The sequence below is a fragment of the Ailuropoda melanoleuca genome, chromosome 12, assembly GCF_002007445.2.
Source record: "Ailuropoda melanoleuca isolate Jingjing chromosome 12, ASM200744v2, whole genome shotgun sequence".
NCBI classification, from domain to species: domain Eukaryota; kingdom Metazoa; phylum Chordata; class Mammalia; order Carnivora; family Ursidae; genus Ailuropoda; species Ailuropoda melanoleuca.
In genome coordinates this window covers 23,454,354-23,479,922 of record NC_048229.1, presented here as the reverse complement: position 1 = coordinate 23,479,922, position 25,569 = coordinate 23,454,354, and the positions used below count along the sequence as shown (strand labels likewise).

The window sequence follows — 25,569 nt, the reverse complement described above, 5'->3', positions numbered from 1 at the left end:
CGAGAAATGACGTGTGGAGACGGTTATTTAGTGCTGCGGTTTTGTAAGAGCCAAGTATTGGCAACAACCCAAATGTTCATCGGTAGGGAACCAGTTACACAAACTATGGCCTTCTGTAGGATGGAGTACTGTGCAGCCGCAAGGAGGGACCAAGGGGGCTCTTCGAGACTAGGATAGCAAGATCTCCAAGGGACCTTGTTCTGGAGAAAAGACTGATGAAGGCGGTGTGTAGAGTATGGTGGAAAATAAGAGTTCATTTTTGTGCCTGCCCTTGTGTCGTACTGGAAGGTAACAAGTGCCTGTAACAGACCCAAAATGTCTGCACACAGAAGTTTCTTTCGCATCTGTTAACAGCGCAGGGCAGGTGTTTGAGGTTAGCGGGAGGCTTCCTTCCATGTGCGAAGTTCCTCCTGTGTTGTGGCGTTGGTGTCCGAGCTCGGGGGGGTGGGGGAAGAGGGCTCAGAAGTCACACTGATTTCTTAAGCTTCTGGAAGAGATACAAGGGCACCAATAGCAGCGGCTAGCTTGGGGGGAGATGGTGATGGTGCGCTGCTGGGATGATGGGACACAGGGTGGGAAGGAAACTTTGCACTTCATGCCTTTCAATGCATTTTTCCAAACTTTGAGCTGTCTTATCCATTTATAAAATAAAAATGGAGGGGTGCCTGGGTGGCTCAGTCGTTAAGCGTCTGCCTTTTGCCCAGGGTGTGATCCCAGGGTCCTGGGATCGAGCCCCACATTGGGCTCCCTGCTCTGCTGGGAGCCTGCTTCTTCCTCTCCCCCTCCCCCTGCTTGTGTTCCCTCTCTCGCTGGCTGTCTTTCTGTCAAATAAATAAAATCTTTAAACAAAAATAAAATAAAAATGGATAGTTGCATTGTAGTGGAATCATGCCTTGATAGTGCTACGGACCCAGGAACGTGGGAGTGGAGAAGAGGGACGGCTCCACCTTGCCTGGGGTGGGCACGCGGAGAAGAGGAGTCAGGGAGCGAGCGCATCTGAAGGCCTGTGGAGCCTGCAGGGCTTCCCTCGCTTGGGCTGGCTGGGCGGGTGGGGTGTGCGTTGTGCTCTGGCCTGGTGAGCGGTGGGGCAGCACCTTCTGTGCAGCTCCCGTGAGAAGTCCAAGAGCAGGGGAGCTACGTGATCAGATCAGATCTAGGGCGGCAGCAGCAGGAGGGATTGGAAAGGGGCCTGGAGGCGTGGCAGGGAGCTGGGCGAGGTTGTGGGGGGGTGTCTAAAGGAGGGGGTGCCTCTCTCCCCTGCAGAACCGACTGGGCATCAGCTAATGAAGCGCAGCAAGTCTTTCTGTCCATTCCTCCAGTGAGATTATAATCGCTTTGAGAAGCCCTTCGTTTCACGCTTCGAGTATCATGCCGCAAATACTCAGTGATTGATTCTCCTTTGTTTTCGATGAATGTTTATATTTCAATATGCTAGAAAGGTGCTCAGATCCTAAGTGCATAGCCTCAGGAGGGATCACAAAGTAGACACCCACGTATAGATGGGTTGACTCTTACTCTCTTTCTTCCTTGCTAAAATAATGGTTAGACTCCGCGGGGACGCCCGCCGCATACCCACACCCGCGTACCCATTCTGTCCTGGCCATGTCTCATCTGTGATGTGTGCGCTCACGCCCCAGTTTCCGTAATGCCAGTTTTAACCAGTGCTCCTGCAGAAGTCTTTGGGAAATACATATCAGGTGGCTTACTAAAATAATATTTCTATTTCATTTTAAGTTATTTTGAGTCTCACTTTGTCAGTTTGTTTACTGTGAGATGTGCACAGAACTGTGACAAATGAAAAAATCAACCACAGTCTGGAAAGAATATGAATGTGGTGACCTTTCTTTCTTTTCTATCATTTTATAATAAAATGGTTTTAAAAGGCTGAAAGCAAGCCAACTATTAGAAGACTCTAGATAGAGTTTTCTTGCCAATATATTTTTACATTTTCCTCTCTACCCTGACTTCTTTTATTTCCTTTTGAGTTGAGAGCCAGTTGCTTAGAACATTCCATGAATTTTTCTCTGACTACATTCATTTGTGCTTTTGTCTACTGGATTCTTGATATTCAGGGCCCCAAAGCTCTCCATTATCTAAATAAAGGAGCCCATTAATTAATCTAAGAGTATTTTATTGAACATGTATGTCTTGAATTTAGATCAGGGGTGGGATGGGTAACTTGGATTTTGGAAGTCCTAACTATTGCCAGTATTCCTAAATTAGATTTCATTTATAATTTTCTCCTGTAAACTTTTAAATCAAGAAGGGAAAGTTCCAGTGTGATAGAGTCAAATAAAAATAAATATATGGTTTATATGAAATAGGTAAATATAACCAGCTAAATATTTACTTCAATTTATATTTATTCCTGTTGGAAGAAATGAAAGGGAGACTTATTCGTTGGGAATTTGGGCTGGTACTATTCAGCCTGGGGGGGGCCATGACACCCTTTGGGAGTTTTCAGTCTCTGTATGCTTTTTTTTTTTTTTTAAATTTATGAGTTTGCTTATCTAGTTACCATTTATGACTTCGTTTTCACGTGTAAAGGATATCGTGTATCCTGGGTGTGGGAGAGCCCTCGTCGTGACCTCGGTGTTACCAAAAACCTTTGTAATTATGTTTTTTGCGCCCATGCCTCTGGGTGTGAATGATTTTATCTTGCATACAAACTTGTGCTTTATCAAGAACATCCAGCAGACGTTGATGACCACGGAAGCGACCAGGCATTGGCTTCCAGAAATTTTAGATTCCAATTTGTGGCCCCTACTTATAGCCACTGTTCAGGAACATCTTTTGAGCCTTGTTCCCGGCGCTGTTGCAGGTGCTCAGTCTTACCTCTCTCTTCTTTCACACCACTCTTTTGGGGGAGGGGGTCAGGTTTATTGAGGTATAACTTAAATTAAATAAAATTCACCATTTAGAGTGTACAGATCTCTGAGTTTTGACGTGTGCATCAAGTTGTATAACCAAAATCAACATACAGTGCAGTTCATCACCTCCCCAGATTGCCTGGCATCCCTTCATAGTCCGTCCCCACACCACTCCCCACCCCCTGCGAGTCGCTGATCTGCCCTCTCTGTTCCTGTGGTTACTCTTTTCCCGAATGACATAAGTGCGTCACAAAGGGTGTAGCGTTTTGGGTCTGATACTTTGATTTGGAACGATGCATTTGAGAATTCACCCCTGGCTCAGTCTCAGTAGCTGATTCTTTAGTATCGAGTAGGGTTCCGGCCTCTGGGTGCATCACAGTTTATCCATTCGCCAGTTGAAGAGCACATGGATCATCTCCAGTTTGGGAGAATTGTCTCTACGATAACTATCTGTGATAGATTTTATAAGGACATTGGTCTTTCATTCCTCTTGGGTAAACACCCAGGAGGGGATTGTTGAGTTGAGTGGCAATTGCATGTTTAACTTCAAAGAAATGTTTTCCAAAGACGTTATACCTATTGTTTCCTCACCAGCAGTCTGAGAACGTTCCAGATGCTTTATAACCTTGCCAGCGTTGGTGTTGCCTTTTTTTCTTTTTAATTTTTCTTTGCCTTTTCCTAATGACTTCTGATCTTGGACATCTCTTCATGGGTTTCTCTTCTTTGGTCGAAGTGTGCAAATCTTTTCAATTTTTAACAAATAACACATTATTTATGTTCTCCTTATTGAGTTTTGCGAGTTCTTTATACACTTTGCTTAAAAGCTCTTTATCAGATACGTATTTTGCAGATGTCTTTTCTGAATCTGTGGCTTGTCTTTGCATTTTCCTATGCGTGACTTCAGAAGTGCAGAAATAGTAAACTTCAATTCAGTCGAATTTGTCAGTTTTCCTCTTCCATAAATCATGTCGGATCTTTGTACTGTTTGCTTAACCCTAAGGTTGCAAAGATGGTTTTTTTGTGTGTTTATTTTCCTACAGATTTTATAGTTGGTAGATTTATGTTTAAGTCTCCGATCCATTTTGAATTAATTCTGCAGTGGTCACGTACTCTTGCACACAGATGTTCAGCGGTCGCAGCACCATTTGTTTAAAAGACCTTTCCTCTCCTCATTGCACTCCCTGAGTGCCTTGGTCAGAAATCAGTTGACTATGTACACCTCTCTTTCTGGACCCCATTCTCTCTTCCTGTGTGTTTGTCTTTTTCTCCACCAATGCACTGCCTTGACTACTGTGCCTTTATAATAAGTCTGGAAATCAGATAGTATAAACCCTCTCACTTTGTTCTTCTTTTTCAAAAAAAAGTCGGATTTTTTTTGTTACTCTTGTTCCCTTCCTTTTTCATACAAATTTTAGAATCAGTTTATTGATTTCTACAAAAAACTCCTCCTGGGGTTTTGACTGTGTTAAATCTATAGATCGATCTGGGGAGAGTTGACGTTTCAACAATATTGAGTCTTCTGATCTATGACTATGCCATCTCTTCTCCTTTCTTTGGATCCTCGTTGACTTTGTTCATGAGTATTTTATAACTTTCAGCTTATAAATCATGCACGTATTTGCTTAGATGCCTTCTCAGGCATTCCGTGTTTTAGTGTTATCATAAATGATGCCGCGTGTAAATGTAAATTTCCCATTATTTATTGCTAGTATGTTAGACGTGTTCTGCCAATAGCGGGTGTACAGTACATTTGTGAATACACCTGTCTAGTGAGTTGAATTCTCAAATTATAATTTGGGGTTCTTTTGATTCTCAGTAAAAAAGAGTAATATTTCAAGGCAATACTTTAAGTAGTTTATTTCTTATGTTGTACTCGAATCCCTTTTGACTAACTTTTGAAACTTTAAACTTTATTCATTAAGAGATTATTGGATTGTTAGGACTTTTTGTTATCTCACGCAGCAGAATTCTGGCAAGCATTCCCTACCTTTGGTTAATTTTACTTGTATTCTTGGATCATCGTATTACTGACTTCTTTTCCTGCCTGGGTGCTTTTGTGGGCTTTTTCCCACTAGCCACTAGCCCACTTGCTCTGTCTGATTTTCTTCTTCTCTTTGACATCATCATTATCAGTTACGTTTATGTGTCCTTCGCCATTCGTTCCATGCCTTTATAACCTGGTTAGTTTCATTTTATTTAGAGTAATAGAATCCTAGAGTTGAAGAAATATGGAGATTAAGCCAAGGCCTTTTCCTTTTAAACTTGAAAAAAAATACGTGCTAATATTGGAGACCCAACACCTGCCCTGTTAATTTGTTTACGTGGCAGGTTACGCTATGAGGCCTAACGTATAAGCTTCCAGTCCTGGGTTTACAGACGATCTAGTGTGGCTGGTGGGGCTCCCTTCTGATATGTGCTGTGATATTGGATGGCAAGTTATAAGGAGATTGCTTTGAGGTGCTTGGAGGAGTTGAAGGAAATTTCCAGAAACACGGGAGTGGGTATGCCTGCACAGCGTGGTTTATTCTATGGGCATAAAGAAATGCAGTACACGAAGTGATAATCTTCACATTGTTAGGAGAGAATATTTTAGAGAACTCTTGGAACAAGTAGCTCTAATTTGCTACATTAAACCACCTTTTTTTCCCCTCTCTCAGAATTAAGTTTAATTATAGTGGAGCTTATAAGCATTGCTCTGTTTAAATTATATTAGCTCTTCCATTATATTGTGTTTCTTAAGGAGCCCTGGCGCTTTTAGGTGGACAGGAAATTACTAATTATAAAAGGAATGAATATTTGAAAAGCCAGGTTTATAGCAATGATTTCTATTATGAGTCACATAAAATTTTTAATTGTTAAAAGCCAAATTTCAGTTGTTTTTCTTTAGCATAAGAAAACTTCCTTTTCCAATGAATGTATAGAATTTCAATCATGTTATGTTTATTACTTTACCTTTTTTCTTGTAACTTTTTATTTTTACATACATTTAAGTATATTTTGCTATAATTTCAAACTTAAAAGTCATAAAAACAGTTCAAGGAACTCTTACACACCCTTTAAATAACTTCATTGTTGTATATATTGTGCTGTATTTGCTTTATCGTTCTTTCATGGCTTTTTTCTGAACTACACGGGAGTAATTTGGAGACCTCATATCTCTTGACCATTATATATTTCAGTCCGCGTGTGTCAAGGACAAGGTCATTCCTTCTCTCGGATAACTACAGTACAGTGTTCAAAATCAGGAAACTTAACACCAGTGCAATGCTGTTGTCTAATCCACAGACTATGTCCAGATTCTAACAGCCCCAAAATGTCCTTCTTGGCTATGATTTTTCCTGGTCTGGGATCCAGTTGTGGGTCATGCTTGCATTTTGTTGTCACCACGTCTTCAGGCTCCTTTCATCTGGCCAAGTTCATAGCCTTCTTGGGTTTCTTAACTTGAACATTTTTAAAGGTTACAGGCCAATTTTGTAAAATGGCCCTTTGTTTACTCTTCACAGCAGTTAGGTTCAGACTATGCATTTTGTCGGGAAGACCGCAAATGAGATATGCTGTCCCCGGTGCATCCTCATACTGCTTTGTCCTGATGCCCGTGAGGTCAGTTTTGATCCCTTGCCGAACGTGGGTGTGTGCGAGCGTTCTCCATCGTGGAGTTACAAGCTTTCCCTTTCTAAGGAATAAGTAATTTATGGGAAATTGCTTTTAAGACTATGTAAATACTCTCATCAACTTTTACCTTCTGTTTTAACACCCATTGACTTTCGAGCTCCATTATTCCTTCTACAGTTTTTAATTGGCATTTGTCTCTAAGAGTTTTCCCTCCCTCCTTCCCTCCTCTTCCTTCCCCACCTTTTCCTTCCCTTTCTCCCTTCCTCATTACCTCCCTTTCTTTCTTCTCTACCCCCCCACCTTAATCTGTCTCTCAGTATAGGTTAGCCAGTGGTTTAATCCATTACTATATTATTTATTTTGATGTCCTAGTTGCCCTAGTTTTGGCTAGTGGGAGCCTCTTCAAGCTGATTCCTGTGTCCTGTTGATATGTCCTCATCATCCTTTGAGCCTTTCTTACTGTCTGGGATAATAAGATGTCTACAGCTCAATTTGGTATTTATTGCCCCTGCCCTAGAGTCAGCCAGCCTTTCTTCAAGGGTTCCTTGTTCCTTTTAATAGAGAATGGTGTTGAGAATCCCCAACTTGGGAGCTAGAAGTGTTCATTGCTTCTAAGTCTTCTTAACAAAAGAGCAAGGAGTATGTGTGTGTTTGTGTGTGTGTGTGTGTGTGTACATCTGTTTGTCTCTCTGGTAAAAACAGTGAGCTCAAATGAATACCCCATTCCAGTCCATTACTACGATATACTTTTATTCTCTTACCTGTTTTACCTCTTTTTCAAGAAGGCTCCTGTTATCCTCAGTGTATTTACTCGTTTGTATAAGCCTAGAAACGCACCATGAGTAGTTTCAGAACTGCCACCTCCTGCTACTGTGAAATGCAAACCTACTCGCTAGTTAATATTTGTTTAAAGTAAATTTACTTATAATACTGTTCACAATTTCATTTTGATATAAGTGCATAAACCCGCATCTCTATCAAACAACAGAACATTCTTGTCCCCAGAAAGTTCCCTTATGCTCTTCCCAGTCAATTTCATGCCCCTTCTTCTTACTTTTTTTTAAACTATAGATTAGTTTTGCCTGTTCTATCACTTCATACGTAGAGAATTACAGAGTATAGGCTCTTTTGCGTCTGGTGTCTTTGGACAAACCAAATATCTGGCATTTACTTATGTTGCTGTGTGATTTGGTGTTTTGTTTTATTGCTGACTAGTAATCCATTGTGTGAAAATATCACTATTTATGCCTCAGTGGGTGGACTTTGAATTATTTCGGATAAATTATGAATACACCTGCTCTGAAGATTCACGTACATGTGTTTTTGGAGCCATATGTTACCACCAGGTAAATACCTGAAGTGAAGTTGCCGAGTTGGGTGTTAAGGGTGTGTTTGACTTTATAAGACTTTCAGACTATTTTCCTGAGTGAATATATATATATATATATACACACACAGAGAGAGAGAGAGAGAGAGATGGATTAATTATAAGGAATTGGTGCTTCTGATTATGGAGACTGGCAGGTCCAAATCCACAGAGTGCGCTGGCTGGCCCGAGGCCCAGGAGAGCCAATGTGCAGAGGAAGTCTGGAGGCCGTCTGCTGGCAGAATTTCTCCTTGCTCATGGAGGCTGGTCTTTCTTTTCTAGTCAGGACTTCAGCTCATTGAATGACGCCCGCCCGCATTATGGAGAGCAATCTGCTTACTCACAGTTCGCCAATTTATATGTTACTTGTATCCCCAAATACCCTCTAAGTTGACACAAAAATTGCCATCACCAGTCCATCCCTTGTCACCTTGGCACTCACTCTGTGCACCTCCATAGACTGTATTTAATTCTCTAATAGAGATGATAAGATCATACCACCCCACCCAGCATGCTATGATCACCTGCAGATAACCAAAATGTGCTAGCCCGTTCCCCAGAGGAGGGTGCAAAATAATAGGTCATGCTCACTCTTCTCCTTGGTATCCTGTATCGTAAATAGCACAACGTAAAGTCAGCAACATTTAAATACTATGATTTAAAGTCAGTACATCTTACGTTACTGGGTAAGGGCATAACAGGGAGAAGAAAGCAAGGATATTTGTTTAATACACATACACACACATAAGGAGGAAACACTCATGACAATTATAACCATTGTTTCTGTAACTGATCACACGTTGTAGCTGGCGTTGGTGACCCAGCCTTCGTTCCTGAAGGCTCTGGGCCATTAGCAGTCCTGCCTGAATTGTGTCGTTGTAGTTTTCCATTGACACTGATGACAGGGTACGGTCATACTAAGAGAGGAGATGTCCTGTATTGCAGACATACTCTTCCTTCCCTCCACTGCGGAGGAGGCGTGCAGTGTCCCCCGGGCTGGTCAGCATCAGTCACCCCAGCCAGCACAGCGACTCCCTTCCTCGCCTGTTGACTCAGAGGCATGAGGAATCTAGAGCATTGTGTATTCTCCTCAGCGAATGAGAGGTCTGGTTGCCGGCATCCGGTATTGTTAGTCTTTTTCACTCTGCCATTCAGGTAGGTGTGCAGTGTGTATCTCAAAATGATTTAATTCACACGTGCGTGATGACCAGCGATGTGGAGTCCATTTCATGTGCTTATTGGCCATTCCTGGCTCTTCCTTTAGGAAGTGTTCAAATGTGTGCACGCTTTTTTATGGTGGTTTTCTTTTAAAAATTGATTTGTAAGAGGCTTTAAGAAAAAGTATGTATAAATTGGAAACAAGACCTTTTTCAGACTTAAGTTTTGTAATCTTTTATCCCCAGTCCGTGGCTGGTCTGTTTTCTTAACTGTCTCTTGATGAGCATAGTGCTAAATCTTGATAAAGTCTAATTTATTATTTTTTTAATATTCTGCCTAAGAAATCTTCTGCATAAGTATTTTTTGTGAAGATATTCTGTACATTTTCTAGAAGTTTTATAATTTTACCTTTTACATTTAATCCTATGATCAATCTCAATTTAGTTATTTATAAGATGTGAGGTAAGGTTTGACTTTTTTTCCCTCCCCATTGGAATATAACTTTTCCCAGTACCACTTGTTGGAAAGACCTTCTTTTTCCAATAAATTGCTCTAGTGCCTTTGTTGAAAATATGCTGACCATCTAAGTAAGGGTATATTTCTGGATCTTAAAAAAAAAAAAATTCTGGATCTTCTGTTCTGTTCCACTGATTTAATCTTATGCCAATACCACATTGATTACCATGGCTGTATAATGAGTCTTGAAATCAGGTAGTATAAGTCCTTGGACTTTTTTCCTCTCCTTCAAGGTGTTTTTCCTCTTTTTCAAGGTGTTTTGGATATTTTAGGTTTCTTGCATTTCCATAGACATTTTAGAATCAAAGCTTGTCAATTTATTGAAAAAGCCTCCAGAGATTATGATTGAGATTGTATCGAATTTAAAGATCAATTTTGGGAGAATATACATTTGAGTCTTCCAATCAATAAACTGAGTATGTCTTTCTATTAAGTCTTCTTTAATTTCTATCAGTAATATCCTATCGTTTTCAACATAGTAGTCTTGGATATCTCTTATTTGTTTATTCCTAAGTATTGATTATTCTTTGATGTTATTGCAAATGGACTTGTTTTAAAATTCTGTTTTAAAATTGTGTGATCCGAGCGTATCACAATATCATTAATTCTTATTTAATGGCCTTGTAGCTTGGGGCCTTGTTAAATTCACTTATATATCCTAGTAACATAGTAAATAGGATTTTTTTTATATAGATAACCATCTTGTCTATGAAGAGAATCAGTTTTATTTAAAAAAATTTTTTTTAAAGATTCATTTATTTATTAGAGAGGGGCAGGAGGGGCAGAGGGAGAGAATCTCAGGCAGACTCTGCTGAGTGTGGATCCCAACATGGGGCTTGATCTCACGACCCATGAGATCATAACCTGAGCTGAAATCACAAGTCAGGCACTTAATCAACTGAGCCACCCAGGCGCCCCCAACAGAATCAGGTTTAATTCTTCCTTTCCATTTTGAGTAACTTTTATTTCCTTTTCTTGCCTTATTATACTGGCTAAGACCTCTAATACATTATTGGATAGGAGTGAGATTAAACATTTTAGCCTTTTCTGATCTGGAATGCTTTGTAATTTGTTCATCTCACAGCCCAGAGAGGTCTTGTTGTCATTCTGTATGACATACATTTCCTTCTTTTTATCATCTATCTCAGCACCTTTTAAAATTTCTTTATATCATTTACATAAATTGCACTTATTTTATTTGTGTACTTCTTTGTTGTCTGTCCCTTACACTAAATCCATAAATCCCTTAAAAGGAAAAATTCTCTGTCTTTACCATTGCATCCCTAGTGTATAGCACAGTGACTCTTAGAACTCGGGAAATGCTTTGTCAAATCAGTCAATATTGGTAGAAACTTGTAGCAATTACACAATCTATCCTTCCCAGTGTTTGAGTCTCCTTGGCAAAACCTAGGACAGATATTATTTCTTGCAAGACTTTTTTTTTTTAAGATTTATTTATTTATTTATTTGAGGGAGAGAGAGAGTGAGATAGAGAACATGAGCAGGGGGAAGGGTAGAGACAGAAGCAGACGCCCTGCTGAGCGGGGAGCCCAGGTGGGGCTCGATCCCAAGATCCTGGGATCATGACCTGAGCTGAAGGCAGACGTTTAACTGACTGAGCCATCCAGGTGCCCAAGGCTTTTTTCATAATTTTTCTTTCTACTTTGAAAATTTTTTAGGAAGTAACATTTCAAAATTTCTCATGGAAACTTATTGATACTTTAAAATGTTCTTAATTGATGTTTTATAAAATGCGATATAAAAGTTATATTTGTATATTATAAAAAGTTCTCACTGGTATTTTATAAAAAGCAATACAATTCTTTCTTCCGATTTTTGCAAAATATGTGGTAACAAATTGGGATAGTTTACTCTTTCTGGGTGTTATATATACTCAAAAGTTAATCAGTATGAGGGCAGTTTGCAGTGGCCCAAATATAGAAACAAGGGTAAACACATTCCACAGTTATCTAGTAAAAGCAGGTGTTGGGTCACTATTTTTTGTTTATTCTTTAAAATCTGGAGAAAAACCACTGATGAAGTGAACCTGTTAGGCAAATTATTTCCTTACTTCTGCCCCTTAGCTTTTGCTCTAATCTGAGAAATGCTTCATTTGGGGGTTTTTGTGTGTAATTTAAGCCTAACGAAGGGAAATTGCTCTTGGCCTGAAACACAGTGATCTAGAGTTTATCCAAAAGGCAAAACACTTGGGGCGCCTGGGTGGCACAGCGGCTGGGCGTCTGCCTTCGGCTCAGGGCGTGATCCCGGAGTCCTGGGATCGAGCCCCACATCAGGCTCCTCCACTAGGAGCCTGCTTCTTCCTCTCCCACTCCCTCTGTTTGTGTTCCCTCTCTCGCTGGCTGTCTCTATCTCTGTCGAATAAATAAATAAAATCTTTAAAAAAAAAAAAAAGCAAAACCCCTTTCTTCTTGTTGTTCCATTTTAGTAGCTGCTGAGACAGAAAGTAAGGCTTCAGTTTGTGTGCAAGACATGAGGAGAATAATGGGGCTTTTCCCCTGCAGTATGTTACAGTCATTCTTTGGCTCATCCCACACATTGACAATGGAAATTGCATTACAGAAGCAGGTAGAAACGTTTGCAGTTAGACGTGCATTCATTCATCTCCCTCTCTCCCTCATCCTCCTTCTTTCCCCTCTCCTCTCCACCCTCCCTCCTTCCTCGCCCTTCCCTTTTCCTTACTTGTCCCTCTTCCCCATCCCCCCTTTCTCCTTCCTTCCCTTGTTCTTTCTCCTGCACTCCCTCTATATCACGATGTTCTTGTTCCTGCATATGTAGTAGAGAGTAAGACCTATGTGGCCTTTCCGTGTTTATGTTGTTGTGGGGGAGGCAGATAATAACATATGCACATGATCGTTTTTGCTAGTCACAAGTGCTATAAACAAAGTGTGTGTGCGCACATGGCTGTGCTCTTGTGCACCATAGAGAGAGAGAGAGAGAGAGAGAGAGAGAATGAACATGAACGAGAACCCTGGAAGGCCTAAGGACGGGGTGTTTGAGCTGAGCTCTGTAGGTCCACAAGGTCAGGGAGCATGTTTTAGGAAGTGGGGATAGCAAGTCAGTAACCCTGAGAGCAGATCGGGTTTGGTATTAGAGAGGAACTGGAATGCAGACATGTGGGCTCCGTGCAGGGAGTTTGGGAGAGAACAGTCTAAGAAGAGGCTGGAGGATTCCAGAGGCCTTGATTCCAGAGAGCACGATGGGCGTGATGAACCATTTCCCCTTGATCCCGAGTTCAGCCCAAAGCCAGTGGTCCATATGTGGCATATTAGTTCACTTGTCATTTAGACGTCACAAAAACATCTCTCGTATGATCAAAATAACCTCAGTTCAAATTCTCATTTTAGTTTTCTCTCCCCAAAATAGAAAAAGAAATACACGAACCAAAAACTGACACAACTGAAAAAAGATGAGCAAGTCCATAATTACAAATGGGGATCTCAACAGTCCTCTGTTGATAATGGATAGAAGGAGACAGACATTCAGTAAGGATTTGGATAAGGGACTCAAACAGCCTGACCAACCAACTCGGCTTCGTTGCCTTTTTATTCTGTTTAATGGAACACTTTTCCCCCCAAGTGCCCATGAAGCATTCACCTAGATGGACCAAATCTGGCGCCAAAGCCGTTCCAATAAATTTGAAAGCATTGAAATCATACTGAACATGTTCTGTGACCACAGCAGAATTAAACAGAAATCAATATAAGAAAAATACCTGAAAATCCTAAAATATCTGGAACTCAAACTGTCTATTTCTGAGTGACTCATGAGTCAAAGAAGAAATGACAAGGGAAGTTTGAAATTAAATACTTTGACATGCATGAGAACGAAAAAGTAACCATGTCTCTTATTTAAAATAAAAATATTAATGTGCAAATAGTAGAGACTTGCATCTTCAACTCTGTTTGTCTCTTTCCTGAGTTTCCTGCTTCATATGTTAGTCTGTCCTCAGTTCCTTGAGATGAAATGAGCATGCCTGTGTCCCAGCCGCCAGTCTGCACCTGACCCTAGTTAGGCTGGCCTTGCCTATTTAACTAAGTAGACCTAATACTTTCTTCTAGCTCCACTCAGTGAACATTTAAACCATTTTCAGAGGTCATCTTCCTGGAAATCTGGAGGGGAATTCAAGAAGCAGTAACAGACAGGTTCAAGTTACATGATTTCTTTGGCTAACTTCAGTTAAAACCTGTCAAAGCTGCTTTTTTTTTTTTTTTTTTTTGGTCTCTCTCTGTCCTACCTGGGGATTTCCAGTCTACCTTCTCCCTACATCTTAGACTTTTTGTGTCTTTCCTTTAGTTCCCTTCTGTGACTTCTGTTTCTTCCAGCAGTCCTTTTTCTTTTTAACGGTTTATTTATTTGAGAGAGAAAGAGAGAGTGAGCATGAGCAGGAGGGGTAGAGGGAGAGGAAGAGACAATCCAGAGCTGAGTCCGTGCTCAGCATGGAGCCCAATGTGGGGCTCGATCTCACGACCCTGAAATTACAACCTGAGCTGAAACCAAGAGTCTAACTGTTAATGGACTGTGCCACCCGGGCACCCCTGTTTTGACTTTTTTTTTTTTTTTTGGCTTCTTAATTTGTTTTTGACTTTTTATAATCTCTTCCCTCAGTCTGGTGTCATCTTGTCTTAGTGAACATCATTCGTTCAGTTCGTCTTGACCGCGTGCTGGGCATTAAGCTAGGCAGTTGGTTTGCAAGTGTAGGAGGGACTTATAAATCAGATAGTTAATTGGAGTGTGCTAAGTACTTTGGCAGAGCCATGTTGGAAGGGCTATGTAAACAAGTGTTTGTTCAACAAACATCTATCAGACTCCTCCTCTGCACCAGACACTGTGCAGTGGAGGCGGGATTCCAGGTTAAGGTGCTGATTGAATAAAGGGGAGGCATGGCGCTGTGAAGGAACAGAGAATAATCTGGGAGTGGGTAGTCTGCTCTGGCACAGGGTATTTGGTGTGGACTTTGAGGGACTTCAAGGTAGGAAGTGGTAAGAGGAAAGGCTGGGAAGGTCATGAAAGTCCTTCTGTCTTTTTTTTTTTTTTTTTAAGGGAATTTAGTCCTGTTTCTGTGGACATAGTATTTATTAGCTTTATGATGACTTTTACCAACACTTCCACACTACCCATATCTCTTATTTGTTTGGTTATTTTTCTGTTTGCTGTAGTGACCAGTGGCTCTAAGGAATGGTGACCACTGGCACTATTTATCATACAGTTTTTAAAAGTGGGGGTGGGGGTTGCCAGTAGAGAAGGAACCCAAAGCAAGGAGCGAGGTATGTGGTACTCTTACTTTAAGTGGAGTATTTTCTTCTAAGGTATAATTAGCCCTTTGAAATCTCTATTATTATTATTATTATTATTATTATTATTATTATTATTAATTTTTGAGAAGGAGGGGGAGGGGCAGAGGGAGAGAGAGAACCATAAGCTGACTCCACGCCCAGTGTGGAGCCCAAGGTGGGGCTCGATCTCACGACCCTGAGCCAAAATGAAGTCAGACACTTAACTGACTGAGCCACCCGGGTGCCCCCAAATCTTTATTATTAGTTTTGAAGGTAGGGGAGGAGGAGGTTGAAGTATAAACACATTACTTTGAAAACACCCTGAGGGGTAAAATTTCACTTATTGCCCACCCTGAAATTTCTTATTCTTTTCCTTTAGGTTTCTTGCTATTTAAAGATTTTTGTTTGAATGAAATTAATGAAGCTGTACCTCAGGTGAAGTTTTATGAAGAGGTAAGAAGTAACTGTTTTACTGATGCTTTTATTTTAAAAGCATATGTAGACTGTACTTTGGAAAATATCAAGACTACTAAATATCTTACAAATATGTAGAAATTCATTGACCATAATTAGTAGCACAAGGTATAATATGTAGTTGATTATAGACTGACAACATCTGTAAAAATCATATTTTCAAGGGCTCTGGAGTGCTCTGGAGGCACTGAGGAATAGTTGGACTAAAACTCCAGAGGACGGATTATCATTCAGAGGCGTGCTGAGGGTCAGCAACCGTTTGATTTTCTGTAGAAGCCTGCTGATTTCAGAGACATAAGCTGAGACAGAGGGCCTCCACTGAGTGAAAGAGAAACTACCAACGTTTTCTGGTCACACATGGCCAGAGTGACAAATTGGAGATGTGGTGGGAAAGGGGAGTCTCAGACACACAGCTGGTTTCCCCAGTAAGACATTTGGAAGGGACCTGAAGAGATAGGCCAGGAACTTCTGGAAGCCTCACTGAAATCTCCCACAGCCTCACACTGCTGCATTGAAATGTGGACCTGTGGTGTCAGGAATCTGAAAACAGAACAGGCAAGAGATGAAAACCCTAGGGATTTATACGTTATACGTAACTAATGAAGCATCGAACTTTGCATCGGAATCCGGGGATGTACTGTATGGTGACTAACATAATATAATAATAAAAAAAATCATTATAAAAAAAACCAAAACCCTAGGGAGCAGTTGACTGTCACTGAAGATCTGTAGCTACTTATCACCTGGGGCAGCTACTGATTTCTAGGTGTAGTGAGCAGATAAGTGTCCGTGTTTGGCCCCAGGTAGAAGAAGGCTGCTTCTAGGAGACAGAAAAGCCAGAAGAGGTTTCTGGAGCTACAGTAAAAAACAAATGAAACTGGGGGAGCCCCAAATGTGTGATTAGTCTCTCTCTCTCTCTCAAGAATTATGTCAAGGAGGCCAAAGAGCTATTCTGAAAACTTCTTGCAGGCAGAACTGAGTCTAGTGCTAATAAAGGCTTTCCACTGAACTCCACGGAGAGCCATGCCTTAGGAACAGGGGCAAACCAGAGGCAGACTGAATCCTACAAAAGTGGAGACCCAGCCCAGTCCCATCCCATGTTGGGTGATGAGCCCTCTCTCCACCTGTGTAGCAGAGTACAAGGAAGACCCCTGTCCTTTTTTTTGCAGGTGGAAAATAATATAGGGAGACCCTACAATGATCAGCATACATTAAATAAATAATGGACATCTAAGATATAAGAGCATATGTCTCGTAAGGTAATAGAAGTAGACCCACAGATGACTTAGATATTGAAGTTAGCTGACAAGTACTTAAAAATAACCATAAATAATATGTTTAAGACAATAGAGGGAAAGATAGACAAAATTGATGAAGGAATAGTGAATTTCAGTCCAATTTATTATGAAGAACCAAATGGATATTCTGGGACATCAAGTATAATATTTGAAATTAGAACCTAATGACTAGAATCAATAACAGATTGGTTACAACATAAGACACGATTAATAAATAGGGAAGCAGGTCAGTAGATGATCTCACACTGTAACATAGAGTAGAAAGAATATAAAAAATAGATAAGCATATTAAAGACTTGTGGGTTGTGGTTAAAAGGTCTAACATATGTAGAATTGGAATATGTAGAACGAAAAGAGAGCGAATGGAGCAGAAACAATATTTGAAGAGATAATACTAAGAACTTTATAAAATGATGAAAGATTGCTGCTTATAGATTCAAAGAACTTAGAAAACCCCAAGCAGAATGGCTACAAAGGAAACCTGTCTTTGACATCAATATAACATTTTGGAAACTGACAAAGAGAAAGTCTTCAAAGCAACGAGAGAGTGGAGAAAGACACATTATTTTTAAAGGAACGACAAATAATATGCCTGACTATGACATCTTAAAAGAAATGGCTAAAACAAACAGCAGTAGCAGCAAAAAAACCAGATAGTAAAGTGTCCATCTAAATAATGAAACCAAACAACCGATACCCCCAAACGCTGCCAACCTAGAGTTCCGTTCCCTGCAAAAATTTCCTTCAAAATGAAGGTGAAATAAAGATATTTTCAGAGAAAAACTGAGGAAATTTTGTCAGCCGTGGACCTGCATTATAACAAATACTGAAAAGAGATATTTTAGGCAGAAGGAAAATAATCCCAGATGGAAGTGCAGGAAGGAATGAGGTCCTCATGAAGGGTGATATGTATATAAAATAAAAATGAATGTTGACTATGCAAAACAATAATGTTTTTAGATTTTAAAATGTATATAAAACTAAAATGTATGATAAAAGCACAAGAAGCAAGAGGGGTTAAAGAAGTTAAAGTGTTTTAAGATCCTAGGACTATTGGGGGGGAGTGGATAATAAAAGTAATAATTTGCATTGACTTATAATCAGTTAAGGATGCATATTGTAATCTCTCAGGCAACTCTTAATAGAATAAAATGTGTATATCTAACAAGTTAAAAGAGGGAAAATGGAATAAAACAATATTGGATTAACTAAAAAAAGGAATAAAAGGAGGACATAAAATAGATGGGTCAAATTGAAAACAATAAGACAGTAACTATAAATCCTTCTACATAAGTAATCACGTTTAATGTAAGTGGACTGAATACTCCCAAGTAAAAGTCTAAGTTTGCCTGAATAAATCACCAAAACTGTATTATATACTACTTACAAGTGACCTACTTTAAACAGAAGGGTGGCAGAGGATATACAGAGACAAACACCAACCAAAGCAAAGCTGGTGCAGCAACACTAAGATCAGACTGAGTATATGGTAAATGCTCCTTGGAGGTAGAGATTATTTCATGATGATAATGGGGTCAGGATCCCCATCTTAAACTTGTATGTTACAAATAATTTAACTTCAAAATATATAAAGCCAAAATTGACAGATCTAAAATAATAAGACAACTCTTATTAAAGGTTAAAAAGTTAGACAACTCTGCATTCTTAGTGGGAGACATGAGCACACACACTTCAAGAGTTTATAGAACAGACAGACAAAAAATTTGTAAGGATATAGAAAATCTGAATAAAGTGATGAATAAACTTGACCTAATTGACATATATAGAATGCGGCACCCAGCAAAAATAGAATTTGCCTTCATTACAGTGCACATGGAAGATTTACCAAAAGAAATTATTTGCCAGGCCCTAAAGAAAGTTCCTGCAGATTTCAAGATCAAAATTGTTTGGAGTGTTTTCTGACCACAATGGAATTAAACTCAAATTTAATAACAGAGTTTACTAAGAAATCCTTAACTGCTTGGAAATGAATATACTTGTAAGTAATTTATGGGTCAAAGAAGAAATTAGAACAGAAATTAGGAAATATTTCAGTTTAAAATATATTTAAGAAATGACATATGCTATTATTAGCATAATGTATCCTTATCCTAAAGCAGTTTAAGGATTATTTATTTATTTGAGAGAGAGAGAGAGAGAGAGCATGAGAGAGAGAAAGCACAAGCAGTGGGGAAAGGCAGAGGGGGAGGGAGAAGCAGGTTCCCCACTGAGCTGGGAGCCCAACGAGGGGCTGGATCGCAGGACACAGGGATCATGACCTGAGCTGAAGGCAGACGCTTAACCCACTGAGCTACCCAGGCGTCCGCTAAAGCATTTTAAATGAAAGCAAAGCGTAATTAGGACTGATATTAGTAATCCTTGTACAAGTTTGAAAATTGGAGGGATATTATTCTTTTGTTTCTGGATTATTGATGTGCTTCAAAACTTGATATTTTCTATACTTTTAAAACTATATTAATGTATTTCCAGGGACAATGGCCAAATTATGATGTACATTTAGCATCATGTATAAAAAATAAGCCAAATCCGAAAGGATCTTACTCACTATGAAGTTAACTTCTATTATTTCACTCTGAATTGCAATCTGGATGAGTATCACAGCTTGATCTGTCAAAAGAATTTTCTTTCTCTGTTCTTAAAAGTTTCACCTCTCCAATTTCAGCAAATACTAAGTTGCCTTGTCAAATTCAGAGAAATCTTTAACAGATAATTTTTGCAAGGTTGAAACAGATGGGCAATCTACTTGGGTTACTTCTTAAAGTGCTTCTTGCCAGTATGGCGGAGTGCTGCTGATGTGTTTCCATTTGAACTTTAAACATTAGAGTTTCTCTTGGTTGGCTTGCTCCCAGCTCTTCACACCTGTCTTCTGGTTGGCACAGGGTGGATCTGGCTTATCAGATTATCCTCTTGGAGGATAACACTCGAAAGCTCCTTAGCAACCTACCGTATATTCTCTTATTGAAGACACCATCCAGCCTTGGGGCTTCAAACACAGTTTTCTAAAGCAGTGTACAGCCTTTAAGCATTGAGGTTATCAATAATTCTTCTCTGCATCCTTGGTTTTATCAGTCTGATTATTTCTGGTGGTTGTTGTATGACCCCGATCCCGAGAAAACTTTTTTGTCCGCTGTCTTGAAATGCATATTTTGTATGTTGTATTTCCACTTTTCCTGGGTCCCCAAATTTTTAGCTTTTAGCGGTTACCCATTTCCAGTGTGTTAAAGGCCTCATAGCTTATCCATAGCTATTCACATAGCTCTGTGTTAGTCATCACCTACCTTTCTCTAACTTTATCTTTCACTACCTTCTTACATAGAACTGTCACTAAGCACTGAGCCGTTCTGTTTGTTTCTTTTCTTACGTCCTTCTTCCAGCCTAGAATGCTCCTTTGCCTTCTCAGCCTGTGGAAAGCCTAGCTTCTTTTAAGGTCTGGCTCACTTTATATATTTGCTAACAAATCTCTCTGGACAGCTAGCCCAGTCTTCCGTGATTGCTTACACCTTTGATTCCCACACGATTTGTTGTCTGAAATGCTCGGTACCACTTAGTCTACACCTGCTGCTTCTGTTGTGTCATTGGTATTCATCTCATCTGTATTTGACTCATAGACAGAAGGCCTGGCTAGGCTCTGGTGCAGCCGTGCCTCTCACTTGCTGTGGGACGTGGCGCCAGTGGTCAGACCATCTCTGAAGCATCTACACTTCAGACCTGGAGCTTATAAATGGGAACAGTACGCCGTCCCTGTCCTTGAGGAGCACACAGTAAGGGGACTTCATAGCTGAGCTTCAGTTGCCTCATCAATTACTAATCATCTCCAGCTGCTTCTCAGGCTTTGTGAGGCTCGGATAGGTTGCTGGATGGATGATTGCTTTCTAAACTGTATCTGTAGTATGCTGTTCAGGTGTATGGGAGGCTGTAACTTAAGGTTGAGAGTGTCAGCTGTAAATTCAGCCTGCCTGGGTTTGGATTTGGACTCCACTAGTTACTGACTATGTAAACTTGGGCTAACAGTTTCTAGCTAATCTACTTGGGCGTCCTCAGCTAAGAATGAGGGTCATAGCAGTACCTGTCTCTTAAGGTTGTGTGTGTGAAATCAGCACACCAGAACAGTGACCGACACAGTTACGGCTCAGTGTGTTGGTTCCACTTCCTTGTTCCATTCAGGTTTGGAGGCAGCTTATCAAAATATGTATATATACCTAGATTTAGAAATAAATCATGGAACAGAGAATAAATATAAGATCCGAGGCAAAGATATTACATAAGGTTTTCTTCATTCACTCAACCACTATTTATGAAACACCAGTGCCAGACATTGCTTGGATGAACAAGACAAAGCCCTGCTCTCCTTGAGCTTCTATTCTGGTTGAGAGAAACAGACAACAAAAAGTAACAAATAACAGGAAATGTATCAGGAAGTAATAACTGCTATGCAAGGACTCAAGCCGACTCAAATCTCAATGTGGTATATTGTGCCTTGGGGGCCACTTTAGATTGATGGGCCAGAGTGACTCTCTGAAGAGTGGGCATGGAAACAGATTTGGTTGACAGGGAGGCTAGTCTTTCGAAGATGAGAGCAAGGTGGGAAGAGAGACCATTTTAGGCTAAATGTGGCAAAGACATTGCCCCTGATGTGGTGGGAAAGACCTTGGCATAAGGAACTGAAAGAAGACCAAAATGCTATGTTCGTAGTGGATGAGAGGATTGGGGTAGTGTGAGATAAGATCAGGTCGAAGAGGGAGACAGGGTTGGGGGCCAGAGTAGCAAATTCAGGTTTTATTCTAAAGCCCACGGAAAACGTAAGAAGGAGATGTTAAGTGAATATTCTCTAAATATCAATTAGATTAAGGGGATTGATGTGATACGTCTTCTATGTTTTTACTGATTTTAGATCTCTTTGTTCCATCAGTTGCTGAGAGAGGGGTGATAAAAAATCTCCAACTCTGATTGTAGAATTATCTCTTCTTTTTCTTGTCTCTTAAAAATGTATTTTGAAGCTCTGTTATTAGGTGCATATGCATTTATGATTGTTACATCTTTTCATGTGAAATGTCCCTCTTCACTGCTTGTCGTAGTCTTTGTCTTGAAAATGACTCACTGTATATTATAATAGCCATTCAGTCTCCTTATGCTTAACTGTTTTCATGATATATCTTTTCCTTTCTATTTTCAACCAGTATTTTCATATATAAAGTCTGTTTCTTTGAGACAAATATAAAAGTGCCTTGCTCACCACCCCTCCCCCACTTCTGACAGTCTCTGTATTTTAGTGGAGTAATTTTAGATACTGTGTTTATCCTTTGTGGGGTTTGCTGACTTGAAGTCTATAAATTTGTATCTTTCACCAAATCTGGTAAAATTCAGGCCATTCTCCTTAAAGCATTTTTTCCTACCTCAATCTCTCCTTTCTCTCTTTCTGGGACTCCAGTTACATGTGTGTTTGATTTTTGGATATTAGATCAAATATCACTGATACCCTGTTCAATTTTTTCCCCCCAATATTTTTTCTGTTCTTCAGATGGGATAGTTTCTATGGATCTGTCTTCGAATTCATTGACTCTTTTGGCATCTCTACTCTATTATGTCCATCCTTTGACTTTTTTATTTCAGATGTGTTTGTTAGTTCTAAAATTTCTGTTTGGTTTTTCTCATAGTGAATATGTTTCCACTGCTATTTCCTATCTTTTTTTCATTACTTGCATATTTTCTGTTATATCTGTAAGTATAGTTTTAATAGCTGCGTTAAATCCTCGTCTGATAATTCCAACATCAGAGTCATCTTGGAATGGTCTTCACGTGCGGTATCTTCTCTTGCATGTGGGCCACATTTTCCCATTTCTTGATATGTAGAATAATTTTAGATTGTATCTTGTACAGTGGGATTGATACATTATAGATACTCTAAACTCCGTATGCTTCTTCAAAGGCTATTGAGGTTTCGTTGTAGGAATTAACTTGACTTACTCAAATTTCAAAAGCTCTGGCTTCTTACACAGTGGGTAGCAGCTGAATCTCCCGCTCAGTTCTTTTAGCCTTAGCCAGACCGCTTTGTATCTGCTGTGCTCACGTGTCATTACGGGATCCAGCAGGGATGTTGACAGAGTTGATACGCAGAGTTTTGGAGCTCTGCCTCTCTGACTCTTTATTTATTTTCAGGGATATCCTCTCTTACTGTCCAGCTTCTGTTCGATGCCCCTCCCCCATTATGAATGTACTTAATGGTCACTCGCTAGTGCTGCAGTGTCGTCGGGTTTTATATATGTCCAGAATTTACAGTTGTTTTCTCAGGAGGATTGCTCCCTTGGCCGTTATTTGGCTGCTATCTAAAGCAGAGCCTGGGTTTGTGATATATTTTGAATAGAAAGGCAGGATGACTGGCTAAGTCACTGGACATGGGGGAGGTAGAAGCAGGTGTGTGAGCAGAAGAGCGGGAGTCAAGGATGATTCTTTGGTGTTTGGCGTAAGCAGTTGGGAATGGGGGCTTTACTCATTTTCATGATAAAGAAGACTAGGGAGGAGCGTGCTTGGCTGGGCTAGAGAGGGTATGGAAATGTCAAATAGCTAGTTAGATATTTAGAATCTGGAGCTCAGGGGAAGCAGTGAGGACTAGAGATCCCGACTTAGACATCTGAATATAACTTAGATAACTGAATACAGCAAATACAATATTTGAAACTGTGGGACTGCATAGTTTTACCAGAGGGGACTATAACAGTTGAAAAAGGGGTACCGGGCACCATGCTCTGAGGCCCTTCAGTATTTAGAAGTCCAACAGCAGAGGAAGAAGCCAAGGGAGACCGAGGAAGAGGAGCCGGTGTGGCAAACTGGTAGAGAGGGTAGATCAGAGCAGTCAGAGAAGGTGGGAGAGACAGCTGAGTTGAATGCTCGCTGGGGAGTCAGTGAAGCTAAGACAAGAGAGAGACTCTTGTTGGGTAAGCAGAGGCCATTACGAGCCATCTCCCTAAAATGGTGGTGAGAAAGTGGAGATAGGACAGTCGTGGATCAGAAGTGCTTGCTCTTAGGGTTCCGCTTATTCAGGCTACATGTTCAGCTGGGAGCTGTGTTACCACCCAGGCAGAAAGGCACTGTGTGGCCAGTGAGCGTGCATCATTGATGACCATGTTTCTTTGCTGCTCAAGGGGAGGCTTTTCACCTTGAACTCCAGCCTCTGCCTGTTCAGGTGACCTGGTCAACCTAATTGCCTAAATTAGAGGTGGCGTTCTCCACGCACAGGCTACAATAAGATCATCCTGTCTAGAGCTGATTGATAGTTGACTGCATGTTCTTTAGTGGTCTTCCTGATAATAGAAGTGAATTTTGAATGATAGCCATAGACACCTTAGGCTCTTCCTTTGCCTACTAAGTTACCTTTTCTGTTGTTCAGGTTGGAGTTTATGAGGCCTAAGTCTCTTAGTAAAGCTCTTATTGTGGTTCAGAGTATCATTTGCCCAAGAAACTAGAATGTTCCATGGGGTTGGATTATTATAGTTCATGGAAGACTTCCATAGTATCAGCATTTGTTTAAACAGGTGTCGCTTTGCTTTCTAGGCCCCCTGGAACACAGACTTGTGTTGTATTACATTTGTCTTCAAGGATAATAATTCCACGAAGTCTTATTATTTCTTGAGTTTATTTACTCTTTTAGGCAGAAATGTTTCCTTTGGTTCACCAACAGTCTACCTCTTTCATCCCAGAATTCTGCATTGACCTTTGGACCTCGTACCTAAAATTAAAACAGCAAAAGAAATCAACCAAGCCAGATCCTCTGTTTTTTTTCTGACTCTACTTTGGATATTGGTGTCTGGCTTCTCTTGCCCCCCAGCTACCATATTTGCATCTGGCATGGTGCTTGAACTCCTTAGACTTGTTCTCCTGAATTAACACCCGGGGCGGTGGGGGGTGGTGGTGAAGCCCGGGTGCTTTGGTAATGCCAACACTGCTGGATTGCTGCTCCCTTAGAACGGTCTTTTCTTTGGTAATGCCAGCACTGCTGGATTGCTTCTCCCTTAGAACGGTCTTTTCTGATTTTCCCTTAGAACTTCGGTCTATAACCTACCCCAGTCCGCCTGCCTTCGTGGCAGACTTTACTGCCTCTTCCAACAAGACTTCGTTGTGAGCCCTGGTGGTCACAGGCCTGTGAATCTCATTGTAACACTGATGATGATATTTCAGGACAATAACATGGCCCCAGTATTTCTCCATGTGTGAACTAGCTGGCCCTCATCTGGGACCTCAGTATTTCACACACCCCACTCCCTGCCGACTGTGCCCCTTCTTTATCAGAAATTATTACAGGATTTACTGGTTTTGATTTCAAAACTGTCAAACCCAGCCTTATTGTGAAAAGGTAACTTTCATTTCTATTTTATCATCCCAGAATAAAGAATACTCAGATATTATGAAAGTCAATGTCAACAACTGTCTATCTGTTGAAAGTACTTTGTTCGCAAAAGTAAGTCCTACATAGTCATCAGTCATCGTATTGAAGATCTTTGCTGCAGTCTTCCTGATAACTCCGTATTTCGTTTGTGTCCTCATTCTCTTGTCTTTTGGGTTGAAAGTATTTCTGTAAATAAATAAATAAAAGCAACTTCTCTGATGTAGGAGCTTCTGTATCAGATTAGAGGGTTGGGGCCAGTTCTATATAAGCAAGTATTTCTAAAGCACATTTTTATTATTGGGCCTATCTTAATACCATTCCAATCGGCTTCCCTAAGTTACCAAAATATTCTGTTTGAAGTAACTTTTTATTGATACTTTATTGTGCAGCTGGGGCTCCAACTTGAAAAACCAATGCTCTTCATCTCTGGGTTAATGCCTTTCTAAAGTATTCAACTGATTTTTTAACTGATTTTGCAGGAATCTTGACTATCTATGAATTTTTTTTCTATATATCTTTGTATTTTTTTCTTATGTTTTGTAATGTTGTAGTTGAATGAGAACGATCCCCATCATAAATC

General features: G+C 40.3%; 1 protein-coding gene across 4 annotated transcripts in view; it reads left to right on the top strand.

The window, feature by feature from the left end:
* The window catches only part of GRK3 (G protein-coupled receptor kinase 3), a 127,867-nt gene that overhangs the window by 38,195 nt on the left and 64,103 nt on the right, over nucleotides 1-25,569 (top strand). For 2 of the 4 annotated variants that reach the window (XM_034638666.1, XM_034638665.1), the window contains one exon: nucleotides 15,196-15,269. The exons of the other annotated variants lie outside the window; for them this stretch is intronic. In XM_034638666.1, coding sequence (XP_034494557.1) covers nucleotides 15,196-15,269 — 74 coding nt within the window. The remainder of the gene's footprint in view (nucleotides 1-15,195; nucleotides 15,270-25,569) is intronic. 4 annotated transcript variants of the gene reach the window in all.